Here is a 17,974-nt window from a genome sequence, read left to right as displayed (position 1 = left end):
CGGGAACTATGGCACCTGCCAATGGCAATGTATTAGATACATGTAAAAATGGCAGGTGGAGACTCGCCAGCTCACTTACTGGGCCCCCGGGAATCAGTCACTGAATAGCAACAAGAGGGCAACAAGAAGTGTGAGGATACCTCGGCAGATTTTAAACGCAGATTACGCGCTCCCTGTGGGTCACTTACCACGAGGCACCTATCCTCCGAGCAGGGCTACTAACCCTGCTCTAGCGACTCCACTCTGTCAGTCTGACGGTCAAGCCAAGCCAGAGGGTTGAGACCTACCCCCGTCATGGTTCACTCCGACCGGCCGGAGATGGGGGACAGTATACTCTCCCTGGAGAACTCAGTATATATGCCCTGCGGGGTCGCTACTCCCCGTCATCAGCCTCAGATGTCCTGCGGAGCTTATATCTCATTATTATTGTCGTTATTATCTCAAGAGCCTTTGTCCCAATTATGTTAGGGTCGACTTCCAGTCACGATGCAACTGAGTACCAGTGTTTTACAAGGAGCGACTGCCTATCTGACCTCCACAACCCGGTTAACCGCTCAACCCAACACCCCTTGGTAAAACTGGTTAGACTTACTGGCTTCTGACTACCCATAACGACTGCCAAGAATGTTCAATGACAACCCACAGTTTAACATCCCCTCCAAATAACGGTCATTGGTATCCAAAATATACGTAGAAAGTACATACGAACTTAGAAAAGTTGCATTGGCAGGTACTTGCCAGACCTGGAATCAAAGACGCTCATACTTGAGAGATTGGTTCTCTACCCACTAAACCACCACGACTTCCACTAAGTCATCACGACTTTGTCATCTCAATAACATTTAATGTTTTTTTACGTAATAATACGTGTAATATTTTTGCCACACACAACTTAAATGGGACTAATTAGAATCACTACTTTTATTTATCGCTATGGTCACGTCTATTGCGGTTCAGTTCTTAGCGTTTTGTTTAGTCTGCTGTGCTTTTGCCGTTGAAGTACAAAAATTAAATATATGGAACATTTCTAATGGCTATGCGTATTCCGTTGTTTTCAAGTCAATGGGCCCTTAAAATTCAATATCAGACGATTCAGATCTTTGATTTTGCTGACCCCGTAGTCGCTGGCATAAGGGACAGGATCCGCGTACGAAGTCGCGGGCAGAAGCTAGTATTTAATAAAAGGCGACTGTGAAGTGAAGGAGCCGCGAGCGATGGGAGCGCGAATGTTTTTGAGTATTGGGACATTAAAGTAGGTATATGTGATAAAAAAACAAGTGGAAAGTAAAGAAATCGCGAGCGAAGCGAGCGCGAAAATTTTTGACTTTTGGGACATAAAAGTAGTGTTGGTTCGAGAATTTCTCAAATTTAACGCGGAATTAAACACAAATTCGCTTCGGCGCCCCATAGGTTAAGGCGGCCCTGATGCTATCCATACATTTGGATACAATTCCTGTAAGTTGCGATGTTCGATGAAATTTAAAACAAAGATAGAGGTAACATTCTGATCAAGGATTGGATGGGGGCGCCTGCGGCGCCCCTTACATCCGGCGCCCTGGGCCGTCGCTCAACCGCGCCCTACCCTAAAACCGGTACTGCTGCAAATCATCAAGTTTTATTTATCAAGTGTTACTCCATCAAGATTATCAATACATCAAGACAAGAGCAACAGCTCCAACACTAACATAACATGCAGGACTCTTGATATTTAAGTCAGAATTTGAGTTGGTTTTTTATGACATTCACAACAAAAAGTTAACTTTTTCTGAGAACTGAGAAATAGTCGTATAAGGTTGCTATATTTATGAAAATCCTTGACCTCGAGAGAAGGAAAACGGAATCTCGAGAAATTTTCAAACGTTATTCCATTTCGTGTTAGTCCATAGCTGCTTCTACAGGCGCTAAACTTGTAAGTATTCAATTTTCATAGAAACTTCATACTTAGTAATAAACTTCGTTTCAAAGGGTACGAGGTTGTGTTACGTTATAATTGACTTTTCGGACTAGTTAATTGAACTCAAGCGAAAGCTGCGGGTACACCGTAAAATTAATTAATTAGTACAAACAAAGTACACCTAGGTATGTACGCCCTTTACAATCCAATAACATCGTGTTATTTTCGGACGTGCATAAAATTTACGATAACAGTTAGTTATGTGTATATAGAGAACTAAATTTTAACCTAAAACCCTTATAATTTAAGTTAAAAGTAAAACATATTGGTTTAGATATTTGGCTGTAGAGGGAAGTTTGTTATGGTATTCATGATAATTTCTTAATATTCATAGCGAAATATCTCGATGTTCGCGTCTCTCGAGCCTGAGGCGGCAAGGCTGGCATGCATTGTTAGCGGATTCCTGCTCGGAAGGTAGACACAAGCTGCGGACTTATTTGAATTCCCATCGTTTCATTCCAATTCAGTATTTCATAACAATGATCTGAATGTAATTTCAGTTTGAATGACTTATGTTCATTTTGGAATACTTAGTCAATAGTATGGGAGTATTATCGATTTATTTAAAAGTGTGAGATGACATCAGAGTTTATTGTTTCAGTAACAACAAAATTGGGTCCTCGACAAGCCGTGCCAGAGCCCGTGACGGAGCCTGCGCCGGCGCCGCCGCCGGCACAACCCCCGCCTACCGCAGCACAGATTGCCAAGACTGACCGGTATCAATTGAAACAATACTCCTCCTTTTGTTACGGTTCCTATTATAACAGAACTTGAAAACTCATTAAAACGTTTCTTACGTAATTAAAAAGTTCGAAATTTAATTTCATTCTTCTTTCATCGTATCATTGCTTTACATTTTTTCAGAGTTCTTAATTTGTTTAAGCAAACCGCTATACGTATAGAATACTATCTTATTTTCTTTTGACACTTCAAAGGGACTTTTGTTGATGTAAATTGTGTTTATTAAAGGCTATGTTTGTTGGTAGTGAGGCTGGGAAAGCGCCATCCCGTGCCGGAGCCTGCCGGGTCTGCTTGAAGGCGCTCAAGCCCGGAGAAGTGTACCACACGTGCAACGGCTGCCAACATCGTGTCTGCGAGGATTGCTCCTCCTACTCTAAGCCGGCCAGCGATGAAGACGCTGTGAGATATTCGCACTGTATTATGCTTAATTTTTAAATCGAAGTCATGATCGATGATACGATTCTTTAACAGTTCATAATTGTTTATCCTTCCGATATGAATACTATTTAAGATGAACTTGCAAATGTTTAGAACTCATGGCGGTGCTCAGTGTGCCGCCGCAAGGCACAGCCGCGGCTCCCGCCAGCAGCACAGGACAGCACAGACTCACTACTGGATGTGCCGGTGCTGGAAGCATTACAGCGCCGCCACTCGGAGGCCCGGCTTGGAAGCGGCGGCAGCAGTGCTGGCCTAGCTCCGCCCCGCTCACCTGAACTCAGGCGACACTCAGATGTATCACCAGCGTCACTCAAAGAACTCGAAAAGGTAATGTCTATCGATAGGATTGGCTTTAAAAAACATCTTAATTTAAAGAACATCTTAGAGGATCTAAGACTCCTTTGTTTTTCAAGCAAAGCCTGCTTACTTTAAGCCTGACTCAATAACGTTGAGGTGTAGGTGTAATACTTTATCCTTGTATTTATTAATATAAATTTGTTTGATGTTTTCTTAAAGTCTTTAACACCCACACCACTCCCCTACTTTATCACGTCAGTGCAAATAAAATTTCAGGATAAATAAAAAATGTACTACGCTAAAATTATAATAATTTATTATAGCGCTTGTTAGTGGAGACCTACGTTCAGCAGTGGAAAGCAAAAGGCTGACATGATAACGATGGTGTATCTACCGTGTCATATAGTGTTAGCGCTTGTTAGGCGAGGTTCATGTTCAGCAGTGGACAGCAATAAGCTGATATTGATGTACCATAAGTCGATACTGTGTGGAGTGTGAGTTCGTAACCACGCTGCCCGCGGCGGCAGTTAAAGGGCGGCGGCAGCACGACGCCGACGGTGGAGTCGCGGCGGCCGAGCACGGTGACGCCGGCGCGCCGCCGCTCCGTGCGCGCGCCGCGCCAGCGCTCCTGCGACGAGGACCAGCCGCACTCGCCCGCGCATCAGTCTACGCCGCTAGCACCGCCTGCCATCTCCAGAAGGTATGGTAAACTTACGAGTCACTACATAGTATAAAACAAAGTCGCTTTTTCTGTCCCTGTGTCCCTTTGTACGCTTAAATCTTCAAAACTAGGCAACCGATTTTCATGCGGACTTTTTTAATAGATCTATAGATTGATCAAAGAGGAAAATTTATATCAATAATAACATACATTAAATAGTGAGTTATACTGTTATCCCCTGCGAAGCTGGAACGGGTCGCTAGTCTTGAATAAATGTTAATCAACATATTTAGTTTGTTAGGCTTAAAAAACTACTACTAGTTATCTGCTCCGTGGCTCCCATTACAGTAAACTGTCTAAAGTCTTTGTAAAAAAAGTAAGATTATTCCACTATCGGCCACATTTTCTATAGATCATCAGCAGTGGACGTAGTAGCGGGCGCAACGTCCCGGCGTGGCTCATACCGCACCGACGAGCCCAGCACCACGCCCTCGATAGCTCCCGGACTCAGTGTCGATGAAGATAGGCCGATCAGACGTCGCGGAAGCCAGCTGTGAGTTCTCTCTACATATTAAATTATTACTACAGATGCCTAAATTACTCCAAACAATACTTTTTACTTAGGCCGGACATAGCAGCTTTGCAGCAAAAAACTGGCGCTCTAAATGCACTAGCGGCCTTGGCATCCCGGAGCTCAGAGTCATCATCAGAACCAACAATATCAGTATCGGCGGCCACGACGGCGGCACTGGCGGCGGCCGCGCGACAGATGTCCGTCGATGCTGAGGCCATCAAAATTGTGATACATGACGTCGATGACCGCACGCCGCGCCGCGTTTCCCTGCGTCGGGACCCTAATGATAAGGGACACAGATGTAAGTTGGTTTTACTTCAAAATCTGAAGTTTTTATAGTCAATCTAAAAAAAACAATTATTTCCACAGTACCCAGCGCAACATAAATTATTCTCAATTTTTCAGCTCATGTATTTCATAAGCAATTTTTTCCAACCGAAAACATGCAACGCTTTCATGTCATGTGTGTCATATTTACCAAAAATGTGGTTAAAGCGTAATCACAAAAATATAAGCTCAACAAAGGTATGTAGGCAGGTTGTGGAAATGATTAATTACAGCTCGCGGTTTCGGTATGCGCGTTGTGGGCGGCAAGCCGGACGCGAGCGGGCGGCGCGAGGCCGTCATTGTGTGGACCGTGCCGGGCGGGCCCGCTGACCTCGCCGGCCTACAGCAGGGAGACAAGGTAACAATCACACTTTTGTGACCAAACCCTGCATTGATTGACAGAGTGAGAACTACTTAAAGAGCTCCTGTTCACTTTAGGGTTAAATACCTCGGATTAGAACCTAATGGAATCTGGGAACATAGCAAAAAAACGATAAGATTTTTTCATATTATTTTTTTTTAAGTCACCACTCTTTTATTTTTATTTCCATCTTATTGTAATTGGATGTCTACAATATACCAAACTTTTATGTGGAGGTATTGGAATGGGGCGGGGTGCCGCTAACGGAGCGCAGCTTCGAGGAAGTGTGCGCGGTGCTGGAGCGCGGCGGCGACAGCGTGGAGCTACTGGTGGAACCCGCGCCGCAGGTCGACGATCCGCCCTCGCAGACGAACCAGCCCTCCATGCATCATCATGCCCTATACGGTACTCTACACTCCTACCAAGTCTAGCTTTTACTCTCTTTGAAAGCGAAGTTATGTAGGCAGAATACACTATATTGCATTACATATAGACCACGGAGAGTAAAAGATGTGCGGAGATGCCATAAGACAGGTAGGTTGTTGGGAATCAAACCCAACATACCTTCGGCAAAGGGCGCTAGCGGCCGCCTACTCGCTTCTGAGTCATCGTGGCGAGCGGCGCAGCCGCGAGCGGTGCGTCGAGGGGGGCGCCGGGCGAGAGGGGCATAGACCAGTCTTGCGCTCACGGACACCACCGACGACGGTCGACATTCGTTCATACATTATATTAATTGTTTGTCCGCGAGTTCTTTAAATATTTTAATTAGAACGGCAATAAACCGCGCCTATCAACAATATACAGTCCACTTATTTTAACATCCCGTAGTGGTGCGAACATAGGTCATGCACCTTCTTGTAGAGGTCAAGTAAAATACGTGGCCAAATTGATCAGTTGGTAATGAACTAATTAGGCGTTCGGGTTCCTTGAGACATCGGTCAAAGATGAATTCCAAAGAACGTGCATACAAGGGCGGAGCAAGTAACGTTCCTCGTCCCCGGAACACCCGCATTTTGGCGCGCTACTTTCTCAGCAGATTTTGCGTTATGACATCTCCGCCAGTCATTTTGTTCTCCATGGTCCTTGCATAATTTCTAAAAATAAAGAAACAAACACAATAGTAGCGTTAACTGCACACAACTGAAACTATCATTTAAGATGGAAAGTTTTCGTGATTCGCCCTAAACACCATGTAGCGTGGACTATTCAACTGCGCAGTTACAATCTCCCGCGATCGTATATTGGCTTTGTTATAAACTGGCACAACTTTATCCTACAGTCTTGTTATGAACAGAACAATGAATATAATGTGTCTGCTATGTGAGACGAGATATATCAATACAGAATGGAAAATGAAAGTATATGGTCCTATGTGGACTTAATTGGAACTGTGCAGTTGGATTGTTCTCCATGAAATTACATATGAGATTTATGCATGGATAACTTATCACACTCACAAAGTTACCTCCTAACACAGCGATATTATATGTACATTGTAAATGAAGTAAGCTCGTTAACTTGCCTACACATTCGACACTGATACACACTGCTTACTCATACATTACATCTCATAAAAATACTAATGTAAATATACTTTCTCACGTTATTTTGTTTCTGTTTATCTTTCCTGTAAATCAATATCTATGACTGCTATATTAACAGCATTTTGTTCTCTACCTGTCTCGTTCTGCACCAACATTACTCCAGCCTTCTTCTCACGGTACATTTTACACTTTTTTTGCATTCTTCCTATTTATCTAGCATTTTCTTATTTTATACTGATATCGAGTTTCTCAAAACTCGGCCATAGTACATGAGTCTGTGTTTTGATTCACAGAACCGGATACCGACAAATCACCATCGTCGCCGACCCGACGGAAATTGCCGAAAACCCCGGTATAATACCCATACATAGGCTTTAATTGTAACAATATGTGTTGTGAACCCATAAGACATTGAGCCAACCGCTCGCCCTTCATAAACTCTAGTAGAGACTGTCACTCGGTGCCTACTCCTCTGCGCTTCTCGGGTCATTCATTACTATACGTTTGATCTTTAAGCATTGTGTTGTTATGTTAATAGATCATCTTCTTCAATCTACCCATGAGGACTTTAGGCTATTTCCAAGCATTTTTATAAGAATTTCAATACCTAACGTGATGGAAAGGTGAAGTAGTGTAGACAAAGATGATCCACTATATAACTAGAATGACGATTGAACTTCATTATTCGTTAGTTGGTATCATATTCGATGATGAGCTTTAAAGAGACGAGCCCTAGAACGACTCGGAACCAAACAGTTAGATTGAGCAAGCGTTGTACACATAGATTTGTAAAGTGATTCAGAGTACCAAAGTAAACGTTCATCTCTTTATGTGACGGGAGTTGATGGTGCTTCTTGGTGTGATGTTTGTTCCACCGCTCGTTTCACATTACCGAGACCACGCGAAGCGCGATCACTGCAGCCCTGTGGCGGTCCTATTCTGATCCGACTATAATCTAAAGGCTTGGCACTAACTTGAACGGTTGCTTTGCTTTTGATTGTGTCTGGAGATGGGGCCAAAGCGCAGGGGCGGGTCTCCACTGATCTGCTGTGATACTGTAGCACTAATCAGTCAGACATCTTCCACGTTAGTCTAGTTGTAAGAGATTAGTATTTCTATATACGATCCTAGATGTACTTTAACTTTGTTAACCTTTACTATTTAGAGAAAGGGATGCTCTGTTTGTTTATTTAAAATATTTATACACCTATATATTTTTAACTTTATTTGTTATCTATATTCGTTATACGTTACCGTTTATATAATGATTATCCTAAGTGAAGTGTGTGAAAAAATGCTACCTACTTATTTTCAGATTTTTATTTTTTCTATCACCCGACCAATTTCATAATGTCGCCATCGGCACCAGGCGGAATTAGGGAACGATCGGCAAATACACAAATATCGATGAAACACATATGAATAAGTAAGTGTAGTCAGAGGCTAACTACAGTTTTAGTGTTCGATGGTAGATTAGGGGACTCGTCCCGGCATCGAATATCATCTATAGGATACCGTGGATGAGTAGCGCTCTTTGTCTACCGACATTACCTATACAGATGTAGTGAAGCTAGATTCGCCGCAGCTTTCAGCTTGGCAAATGACAACAAAATTTTACATTCAAAAATGTACCTATATATAATCACAATGGCAACGGCACAAACAGTTCACTTCATACACCGACTTGAGTGAAGATAACACCAGGGACATAGTAAGGTAGAGGCAAAGGGAAGGTAGAAGCAGCTGGACAACGTTGGGACGGCGGCGGCGGCGGCGCCCAGCGGCGGCGCGGCTCCACTCCCGTTTGTACCGTCTCATATCTAGCGCATCGAGTGTCTGTTACCGAGTCTTGCTGTTGACTTAGTTTAGTGTGATGCCGCACTGTATCGAAGGCGCTCGCAGCGACTAGAGTCTCGTTAGCTTGGAGTGGTGGCAGCACGGTACACCGCACTGGAACACCTTGTCGACAGGCGCGCACCGACGCTTCTGTCATGTGATGACGACACCCTACAGCGACACGATGTACATAACCGCTCTTACTATGTAGTTGATTGTTACGACCCAGTACTTACAAATACAGATATGCATGAAGTTGCACAATGTCGATATGTGCATATTGATCTAGTAAAAAGCACCGTATAAGACAAGGCCTTTGTGTGTGAAGTATTAATTCAGATGATGTGTTTACGTTCAAGCTATATGAAATGTCTGTATACTTATAAATTATTGCGTTTTGTCATTGTTATGGTGAAAATACACATGTGTACCGTTAACGCTTAAAATTTTAACATGTTATTTCTTATAATACCGTTATTAATTTAAAGTCAATGTGAATGAATGCGCCGATGCAATTCATACCATCATGCTCTGCAATAAACACATTTCGCAACTCCAAGATACCGATGTTCACTACCTACAGTATTTTATTCACTCACAAAAGTAAGTCAGATTTGATTACGTGGCTGGCAGCAATTTTGAATAAAAGTACATAAACAAGACATATAAAATAAACCATAGAATAGTGTAGAGGAGAAAAAAGCTTTCCTAATGCTTATAGTTGATTTACCGGGCCATGATCAATCTTTTTAAACATATTTTCTACAATTTGAATTATTCAATATTCTATAGACATTAAATAGTAGACAAAATATGATCCTTCGCTGAAATCTGCAATATTTTCTAAAGTAGATTTGAAATAGACTTCCCCAATCCTATAGGAAGCTTGTGCAACAAACACTATAGATGAGAGCTGGCAAAGGCCACATGCAAACGATTATCCTTAGAGAATGTCCGGGTGAACGTTTGGTTTCGGCTCCTGACGTAGGTACATGCAGCTTGTGAGACCGGTATCAGCATGATACAGCTTCCTGCATGGCGGATGACACCATCCGATTTTATTCATTACTTTGTGTTTCATAGAAATGCCTCAGCCCGACGCATGTTACTCTAACGTAATATTTTCAACTGGATATTACAAATTCTGAATTATATTGATGGTGATATGAATGCATTGCTATAACTCGCACAGAATGGATAACAGTCAAATGAATTTATCTCTGGCTGATGAAGGATTGATAAATAGCTGATGGTTGCTGCATGTTACTTGATAAAGTACAATGCATTCCCCAAAGGTTTCTTACTGATTTAGATTTTGCATAACAGATCTTGGGAAATTGTTACATTTTGTTATTATTTTCGTTTATGCCGACATCACCCTTGTTTGTTTATTGTAGTCATCTGTGACCGAGTTGTATATACCATGTGACTTTGTTGTAAACAAAACATAAATATCAACACATATCAGAGTTATTGGTGCATGTAGTAGAATTGTCGAATTATTATTATCCTAGTAATATTTCCCAATTTCTATAAATGAAAATTAATCTCCAGGCATATGAATGAAAATGGACCAGTAACTCTATGAGTCGCATTGTTGTACAACTTATACTAGAAGGCGTGAGATGTCATATGTGCGCTTTACGTTCAGGAGCAAGACCGCGCGGACCGCGCGCGGGACCGCCCGCCTGCTCGGGCGCAGCTGCAGGTGTGGTTCGAGTGCGATCTGCGCAAGCTCGTAGTCGTACTCATCGCGGCCGACGACTTGCCGCCGCGGGACCACACGCTGGGCTATGGAGATGAACCAGAAGCTTTCGCCAGAATACGCCTTCTGCCATCACTGTAAGCGAAATTATATACCTAATTTCTAATGACTTCACAATCCATGAATAGTATTTACAGTGTAAACGTTTTCCTCAGTGAAAGTTGCCCACCTGTGGAGACAGATCCAGCATCTGCTTCATGCAGTCCCGTGTGGAATGCTACTTTGAGCTTCGGTGGACTTACAGCAGACCTGCTAGCAGGCCGAGCGTTGGAGCTCACCCTCTGGGACGCTTGTCCGGGCATTGACCCTGTTCTTATTGGAGAATGCACTGTAAGTTAGAATCATCAAACTTGAAACCATTAATAAGTGTCTGCTACCGCGACTGATTCTGTAGATTCTGTTGAGCCATTTGTCATCATGAATATGCATTTGCAGATGGAAATCGAGAAAGCATTCGCGGAAGAGCGTGCTGTGTGGTGGACGCTGGAGGAGCGCGGGCCCCGCTCGGCCAACGCGTCGCCGCGCGGCTCGCTCACGGGTGCGCGCGCTTTACGCCGCGGAGACTTCGCCTCCCAGCGTTCAGTGTCAGGTAACGAACGCGGATCCAACCCTAACATGTCCAGAGATGGTCGCTGCTCACTTATCGACTTCAATGCTATTCCTTCTGAAGCCCCCTCCGCATACGCATTTCCATGGCATTTCATGCCGGAGGTTCCATTGGCCGCGAACATGAAGATTTGGGTGTTTAATTTTTTCCCTCTCCAGTTATTTCTTCTATCATCCTAATCGCATGCCTAGATCCAGAATAAGAGGATTTACCGTTCGCGGCCCATCGCACCTTCAAATCGAATGCGAAGTGGGCTCGAAATCCCCGCTTTTCATAAAACAGTCTTTGTAGATTTTGTCGTTAATGTCACCGTGTACTAATCTTTCCATTTCCAACTATATTCTGCTTTACTAACCCTGCTTTGTGGAGTTTGATGTTTGTAAGGACTACGTGAATTATCTCAAGGGATCACAAATTGATGCCGCATAAACGCGTCGATTACAAGATAAGTATCCTACATAACTGTAATGTAATTATGAATTGCAATATATGACACCCCGGTGATTAGTGAGTGACAACCATTGTAAACGTTTGATATAATTCAACTTAACTCGTTATAGTGTGTACGAGCATTGGTATGTGCTCTAAAATGTAACTTATCCCCTTCATGTCTTGGATCCGCGCTTAACGTATACCTTGACTTAGGATCCGTAGTTTTCTTAACCAATGACTATTATATAATGGTGATTGTTATTGTTTTCAGATGACGTGGACTCCATCGGCGAATGTGCTTCTTTACTTCATCCTGACCACGCTTGGGTGGGAGGCTCACGTCGAGGCTCCTCTCAATCAGAAACACTCGAAGTGGAAGTTTATCAGCTTGGCAAAGATTTCTCTCGATCTTTGCCAGGCTCACGCCGTTCCTCATTCCAACAACAAGAAAAGGGTAATGCTATATTTTGGGAGTTCCAGGAAGCATCTACATCAAAGTTATTTTGATTACTTGTTATATAGAGTTTTTATAATAAGAGTTTCCTCTGACAGCTTTTAACTAGCGTGTTAGTGAGCAGTTATTCAAAACCGCAGCATTGTGAGATGTACGAGGTGCCGGTAGGTGAGTGAGGTAAGTGCGGCAGGTGGTACATTAGTGGCGGTTGTGTAGAAGGCGGTGGCGACGTGTCGCCGGCGATGAGCGCGCGGCGCACGGAGCGGCGGCGCTCGTCGTGCGTGCGGCGCGACCCGGACGACATCCTGCGCTCGCTGCGCGCCGTCAAGGGCGAGCTCGGCCGCACGCTGTCGCTCTCCGGCTCCACCGCCAGGCGTAAGTGCAATACTCTTACTGACTCCTCATTACACTACATCGCTCATGTGACCTTTGTTATGTCCTAGGAAAAGCCTCTTCGTCAACACCGAAGAATCACTTTGATTGCAACAATTATCACTATGATAAAAATAGAGCTTACCCAAAATTTTTATTAACCTTAAACTTTCAGATATTAAAATTAGTTCGAACATTACATTCATCATTAATTCCGTATTGTGTCACACAGTAATTAAATTGCAATAATGTGTATCTCCTCTGTAGAATCGACCCGATCACGATTAAACTAAGTTATTCTAGATATGTTTCCTTACACAATTATTATATTGTTTAACACATTCCCCTTCGGCTTCTTGCCTTTAAAAATCATATGCGATAATAAGGTAAATCCGAAATATGTAAACTTGTCCACTTCGACTCTCCCCGATTACACCACAGATCTCATTAGACAATGCGAACTTGAGGGTAGTACTGATTTGTACTGTGTTGTGCTTGTTTGGTCAGCAGCAACGGACCGTTAGCACCTCGGTAAGCGACTGCTCGTTCGTGCCCGCGCCCGCGCGTACTCCCCGACAGGGTTTGTTCGTGTGCGGTGTCGGTGTACGCGATCCCTTGTGACGTCCGACGGCCGCCAGTTCCCGCATGTCCACCGTGCCGCCGCGGGCCTCCCACCGTCCCCGTTGGTCGCGACCCGCTTGCATCTGACCAGTCAAGTGGGCGCTGCTGGCGGGCGCGGTGGTGGTGCCGGGTGCCACGGTGGACATTGGGGCACGTAGTAGCATGGGTCATACATCGCTTGCGCGGCGGCCGCGCGCACGCACCGTTGAATGTGGCTGCGCCCGAAGCTTCTCATCACTTCACTGTGTCTGTACTGTACTGTCCTGACGCATGCCCGGCCGCGGGCGATCACGCTCACTTCATCTGTCTCTGTGTTCCGTCTGTTCGGCTGCCCGTCTACGTTCATCTCGATGGCATTGTGTCGCCTAGGATGTTTTGGTTCATTACCTCTGCGAATGTCACTCATTGTTACAAAGCGCATCTATTAGATTTCTTGTAAATATAATTTATTATCCTATTATAGTTAGGCCGTAGTTAAGTATGGCGTTTTCCTTCAATCTACTCGAGTAGGGAAGTAGCTACACATTCTGAAGCGTAGGTCGCGGTCGCGCATGACGTAGCGGACTCTCGCGGCTCGCCGAAGCCAGCGGTGGCATGAGTTATGTTTCGGTACTCCTACACAACCGCAAGTTTTCCTAAAAATCAAATAAATGGCTGTTCATGACACGGAATGCTTACCATAAGTTGAGGAACGCTTCAGACAACTATTAGAAATTCGACTCCACTCTTGGCTGCACACGATATATCGCTTTCTCTTTCATTTATGTGTTTAGGAAAGGAAACATTCGATTCTATGTAAACGAAAACTGTATACATTTGGCACGAAGCTGTTTGACGTGCTTATTTTATGTAAATGTTTATTTTTCATCATTTTAAGTGTTCGATTGAATGGTTTACTATCATTTTGTACTTTGATTTTTGTTACTTTTAAATGTTTAACCAACTAGAATGAAAGACTCATTATGATGCCCGCCATCCGTATAAAAAACAAATAAACCGGAGTACTACTCGGTGAAGCGAGTAGTGGTCGGGGCGTCAGGTGTGCGCCGCGGTAGTACGTTGTATGTGAGTGGCGCAGGCACGGCCACGGGGCGCAAGGGCAGCATGTGGGCGGCGGTGCCGGCGGCGGCCGCGTGCGACGCGCTGGCCGACGACGACGACGCCGTGCCGCTCGGGCCCGGCCAGCTGCCGCCGCGCAACGCGCATCTGCCGCCGCTGCACGCCGAGATCAATATCAGCATCATTATGATCAAGGGACAACTGGAGCTCGAGGTACACTCACATATTACACATACGAGCTAAACAATTTTGTTAAAATCGAATAAAAAAAAACTGAAATTAAACAAAAAAAGTGTTTTAAAATATCTTGGAAAATCTACCAACGAGTAGGTATGCACTGCAATGAAAAAAATTATACGAAATATTTTCGCTAACAAACGAACACTCGATATTGATGAAGTGACCGAAATGAAATGGCTTGCACACAGGTATCGCACGCTCGTCGTGTGTATGGCGTGAACGGTGAAGTGCCGGACTCGTACGTCAAGTGTTACCTGCGCGATGGGGATAAGTGGCTGCATAAGCGCAAAACTCGCGTCATCAGGCGAACCACCGAGCCGCACTTCAAACAGACGCTCAAGTATCAGGTACAAGTAAGAATACGTACGGGGTTTTGCCGCACTCTTTTAAACTTAAGTAGATTCATAACTTAGTGCATGGGAACATATAAATACTGATCGGCGTAGGTAGTGCAGAGAGATCGAGGAGCTTGTGGCTAAGAAACAGCTGTTCGAGTCAAACGATCCTAAGGTTAGGCAACCCTTGGCGCTACCGGGTTGAGAAAGTCAAATGTACCGTCGCTCTTTTCAAAACACGTACTGGTTCCCGGACATCCCGGGGCATATCCATATTTATAAACATTTAAATAGTTGAACAAAAATGGCACTAGCTACGCCAATCAGCAATAGTTACTTGCATCACGCATTACAATAAGTCATTTTAAGATTGCTGCAGAATGAATTCCCCACTTTATTATTGAAAAACAAAAATCTTTTTTTAGTTTTACTAGCTGCACATTATTTTGTTAATCACTCCATATACATATATTGCATATTCTTTTCGTATGTATGTAAATGCAGTGTAGGTATTTGATATTTGGTACACAAAGAGCACGTTTGTTCAGGCGAGCGAAGCGCTGGGCCGCACACTGGTGGTGATGCTGTGGCAGCGCTGCGGCGGCTTCGAGCACAACCTGGCGCTGGGCGGCGCCGAGATCTGCCTCGACAAGCTCACGCTGCCGCAGCGCACGTACGGCTGGTACCCGCTGTTCCCCGCCACCTCGTTCGCCAACGACGAGTCGCCCGACTGATCCAGGGAGCCGTCGCCGGAGCGCAACTAGACAACTAGCGCTCCCGACGGCTCACATGTCCCATACGATCTTATTTATCTCCGCCGTGCATATTCCACATATATACGCCCACAATGCCCCAATATTGGACTGAAAAATGTGTTGGTTATCGAAATTTTCTATCATTGTAAATAATGCAGTGTAGATCAAAATGTTACCTAAAAATATTATTCGCTATTTCTGTTCGCAGTCAAAATACGTTTAGGGCATAACACAATATATAACAAGCCCACGGGTTACAGATAAAAATATTTTTGTGACAACAAGAGTCATTCTCAACCACATGCCCGAAGAAATAATCAACACTATTTAGACTGTAGATTAATAAAAAGGAGCTTATTGTAGACAAGTGCTTCAATTTTTTAAGTGTGTATGTTATGTCCACATATGGATGTGCCTAATAACTGATTAGGCCTTTAATATAGAAATTATTGTTATAAATATGTTATAGCTCAAAAGATATTTATTACGTTTTATTAAAAAAATATTACGCTTCAAGTCTATAAAACAAATATTTGTAGCAGTTTTATGTTATGTACTTACCTATAATAAATCTTATAAATGTGTGTCACCGTATGATTCAATACATTCAGAATATTTAGAATAGTACAACAACTGTAGTGCATTTCATGTGGAGTACAATAGTCTATATAATAATTATAAGATACACTGTGTGCATATGCATGTAATTATATCACTTCGTAACTGTCACTTCCAACTCTTCACAAAACTTTCTTAGAAAGTTATTTTGTAACAAAGATTTTACTTTCTTGACTATCATCATTCTTATTGAGATTAACTTATCGTTAGCGTCTGTGTAACTTGTACCTATCTCTAAGTACTTAGATATTCGAACCAACACTATCTTATAGCATACGTCATCAAAATGAACCCCAACTTCGACACTTTGCCTTATATGATTAATACATTTCTAAAGTTACTCTAGTAAGTAAGCGCGTCTAGGTACTATTCTTCCAAGGTTGTGCTTTAGTGAATTTTCCAAAGTATACCTACTTGATTTATAAATCATCTCTATACCAAAGTGGTAAAAAACATTATTTCTTCGTGTCAAAAATCTTACTCTACGAACTGTAAATAGTTATTGTGAAATTGATTTTCAAAATTTTCTACGCACAACATTTTCGTGATAGAATTTATAGTAAATCTTTTGTATTACCTAGATTGAAAACAAATGTACACATTTGTGACAAATACCTACCTTAATATTTCCAATTCCGCGATATTGCAACATAAAGTGTTTAGGAATCATGTCATAGATGTAGACAGGACATTTCGATATTGTAATATTCATGAGATCTATCTTAAATAAGTGGCGAACGTATTGCGAGAGCATGCAACGTTGCACTCGCACGTATAGTTAGACACACAAATTCATTAAGTAGATATTTAAATATTCGTGAGATGAATGATATTTTGGTCATCGGTGTTAGTAACATACTACATATCCTGTGAGAGGTATTTAATGTATCTTGTCGAAATCTGTGTTCTTCCAGTGCTATCATAGCTTAGTGGCTCACCTGACAATATTACACTTGCTTACGTGCGATCACCGTAACGTAACAAGCGAGGACAGTGGCGCGGGACACTCGCACACTCACGCCTCGGTGCCGTGTCACTGTCCGCTAGGAGCGACGTGCACTTGCGTCTAGCTGTCTCATCTATCTACCTTGTTACGGTGCGCCATCTTATTTTATCGTGGTTGTACATTTTCCCAAGAGAGAGAAATATTTATTAGAGAGATCTAAATATTCACTTATTAGATTAACTAAATATTAAAATACTCGAATAATTCAAATGCCTAAATATATATCAGGTGTTAAGTATATTTTTACACTATAATTTTTGTATTTGATTAAGTTGAACAAAATATACATAAATTATATATAATGTATCAATGAAAATCTAGATATTTAATAATATAACTATCAATTCTGACAGAGTGTTAGGATCGATCTACTTACGCTTATTATCTTGATATGTTAGAGTTAACAAAGTAATATTCTTACGTAAGAGACGTATGTAAAGACATAATATAATATGATGTGCCTCGATGAGCCCCGATACCGCGATCACCCGCAGTCATCCCACCGGCCACTCGAACACTCACGCGTCGCGCGCTCTACTTACACTCCGCAACTTGTGATAAGGTATCGGATATCATACTATGTACCTTCCCTACTCTAGCTATAGTATATATTATATATATCAATTCTTCCTAGAACACGAACATTTCTACATTCCGTGCCTTGACCAATGCTGAAAGTGCTTAAAGCTTATCTACCTATATCATATTTATTACATAAAATATAATCTTATCAGCCTAACATTTTGGGCCTAAAACTCGAAGATTGAATAATATAAACTTGGATTCGGTTATATTTTCAGCTTTGATCACAGGAATGGAATGGAACTCTACAAATCCTAGTACGTAACAATGTGTGTGTCAAAGTATATTATTAAATAAATGTGATAACAAATGAGTTTATTATAGCGATATAAACAAAAACACTTGCGTTTTATTACGTCACCACTGCGTTCGTTTAAACTACTTAATATATTTCA

General features: G+C 42.7%; 1 protein-coding gene across 1 annotated transcript in view; it reads left to right on the top strand.

Annotated features, from left to right (window-relative positions):
- Window positions 1-17,918, top strand: part of LOC124635295 (regulating synaptic membrane exocytosis protein 2) — a 34,166-nt gene extending 16,248 nt beyond the window's left edge. The window contains exons 4-20 of the mRNA XM_047171162.1: window positions 2,556-2,670; window positions 2,941-3,094; window positions 3,227-3,460; window positions 3,958-4,130; window positions 4,504-4,644; window positions 4,716-4,966; window positions 5,226-5,350; window positions 5,590-5,758; window positions 7,191-7,249; window positions 10,385-10,575; window positions 10,654-10,828; window positions 10,934-11,087; window positions 11,809-11,991; window positions 12,208-12,366; window positions 14,063-14,256; window positions 14,472-14,636; window positions 15,167-17,918. Of these exons, the coding sequence (XP_047027118.1) occupies window positions 2,556-2,670; window positions 2,941-3,094; window positions 3,227-3,460; window positions 3,958-4,130; window positions 4,504-4,644; window positions 4,716-4,966; window positions 5,226-5,350; window positions 5,590-5,758; window positions 7,191-7,249; window positions 10,385-10,575; window positions 10,654-10,828; window positions 10,934-11,087; window positions 11,809-11,991; window positions 12,208-12,366; window positions 14,063-14,256; window positions 14,472-14,636; window positions 15,167-15,352 (2,828 nt within the window). The 3' untranslated portion in view covers window positions 15,353-17,918. The remainder of the gene's footprint in view (window positions 1-2,555; window positions 2,671-2,940; window positions 3,095-3,226; window positions 3,461-3,957; window positions 4,131-4,503; window positions 4,645-4,715; window positions 4,967-5,225; window positions 5,351-5,589; window positions 5,759-7,190; window positions 7,250-10,384; window positions 10,576-10,653; window positions 10,829-10,933; window positions 11,088-11,808; window positions 11,992-12,207; window positions 12,367-14,062; window positions 14,257-14,471; window positions 14,637-15,166) is intronic.
- The last annotated feature ends 56 nt before the right edge of the window (window positions 17,919-17,974 follow it).

Source organism: Helicoverpa zea, chromosome 12 (assembly GCF_022581195.2).
Source record: "Helicoverpa zea isolate HzStark_Cry1AcR chromosome 12, ilHelZeax1.1, whole genome shotgun sequence".
NCBI classification, from domain to species: Eukaryota; Metazoa; Arthropoda; class Insecta; order Lepidoptera; family Noctuidae; genus Helicoverpa; species Helicoverpa zea.
This window is presented reverse-complemented; position numbering and strand designations above follow the sequence as displayed.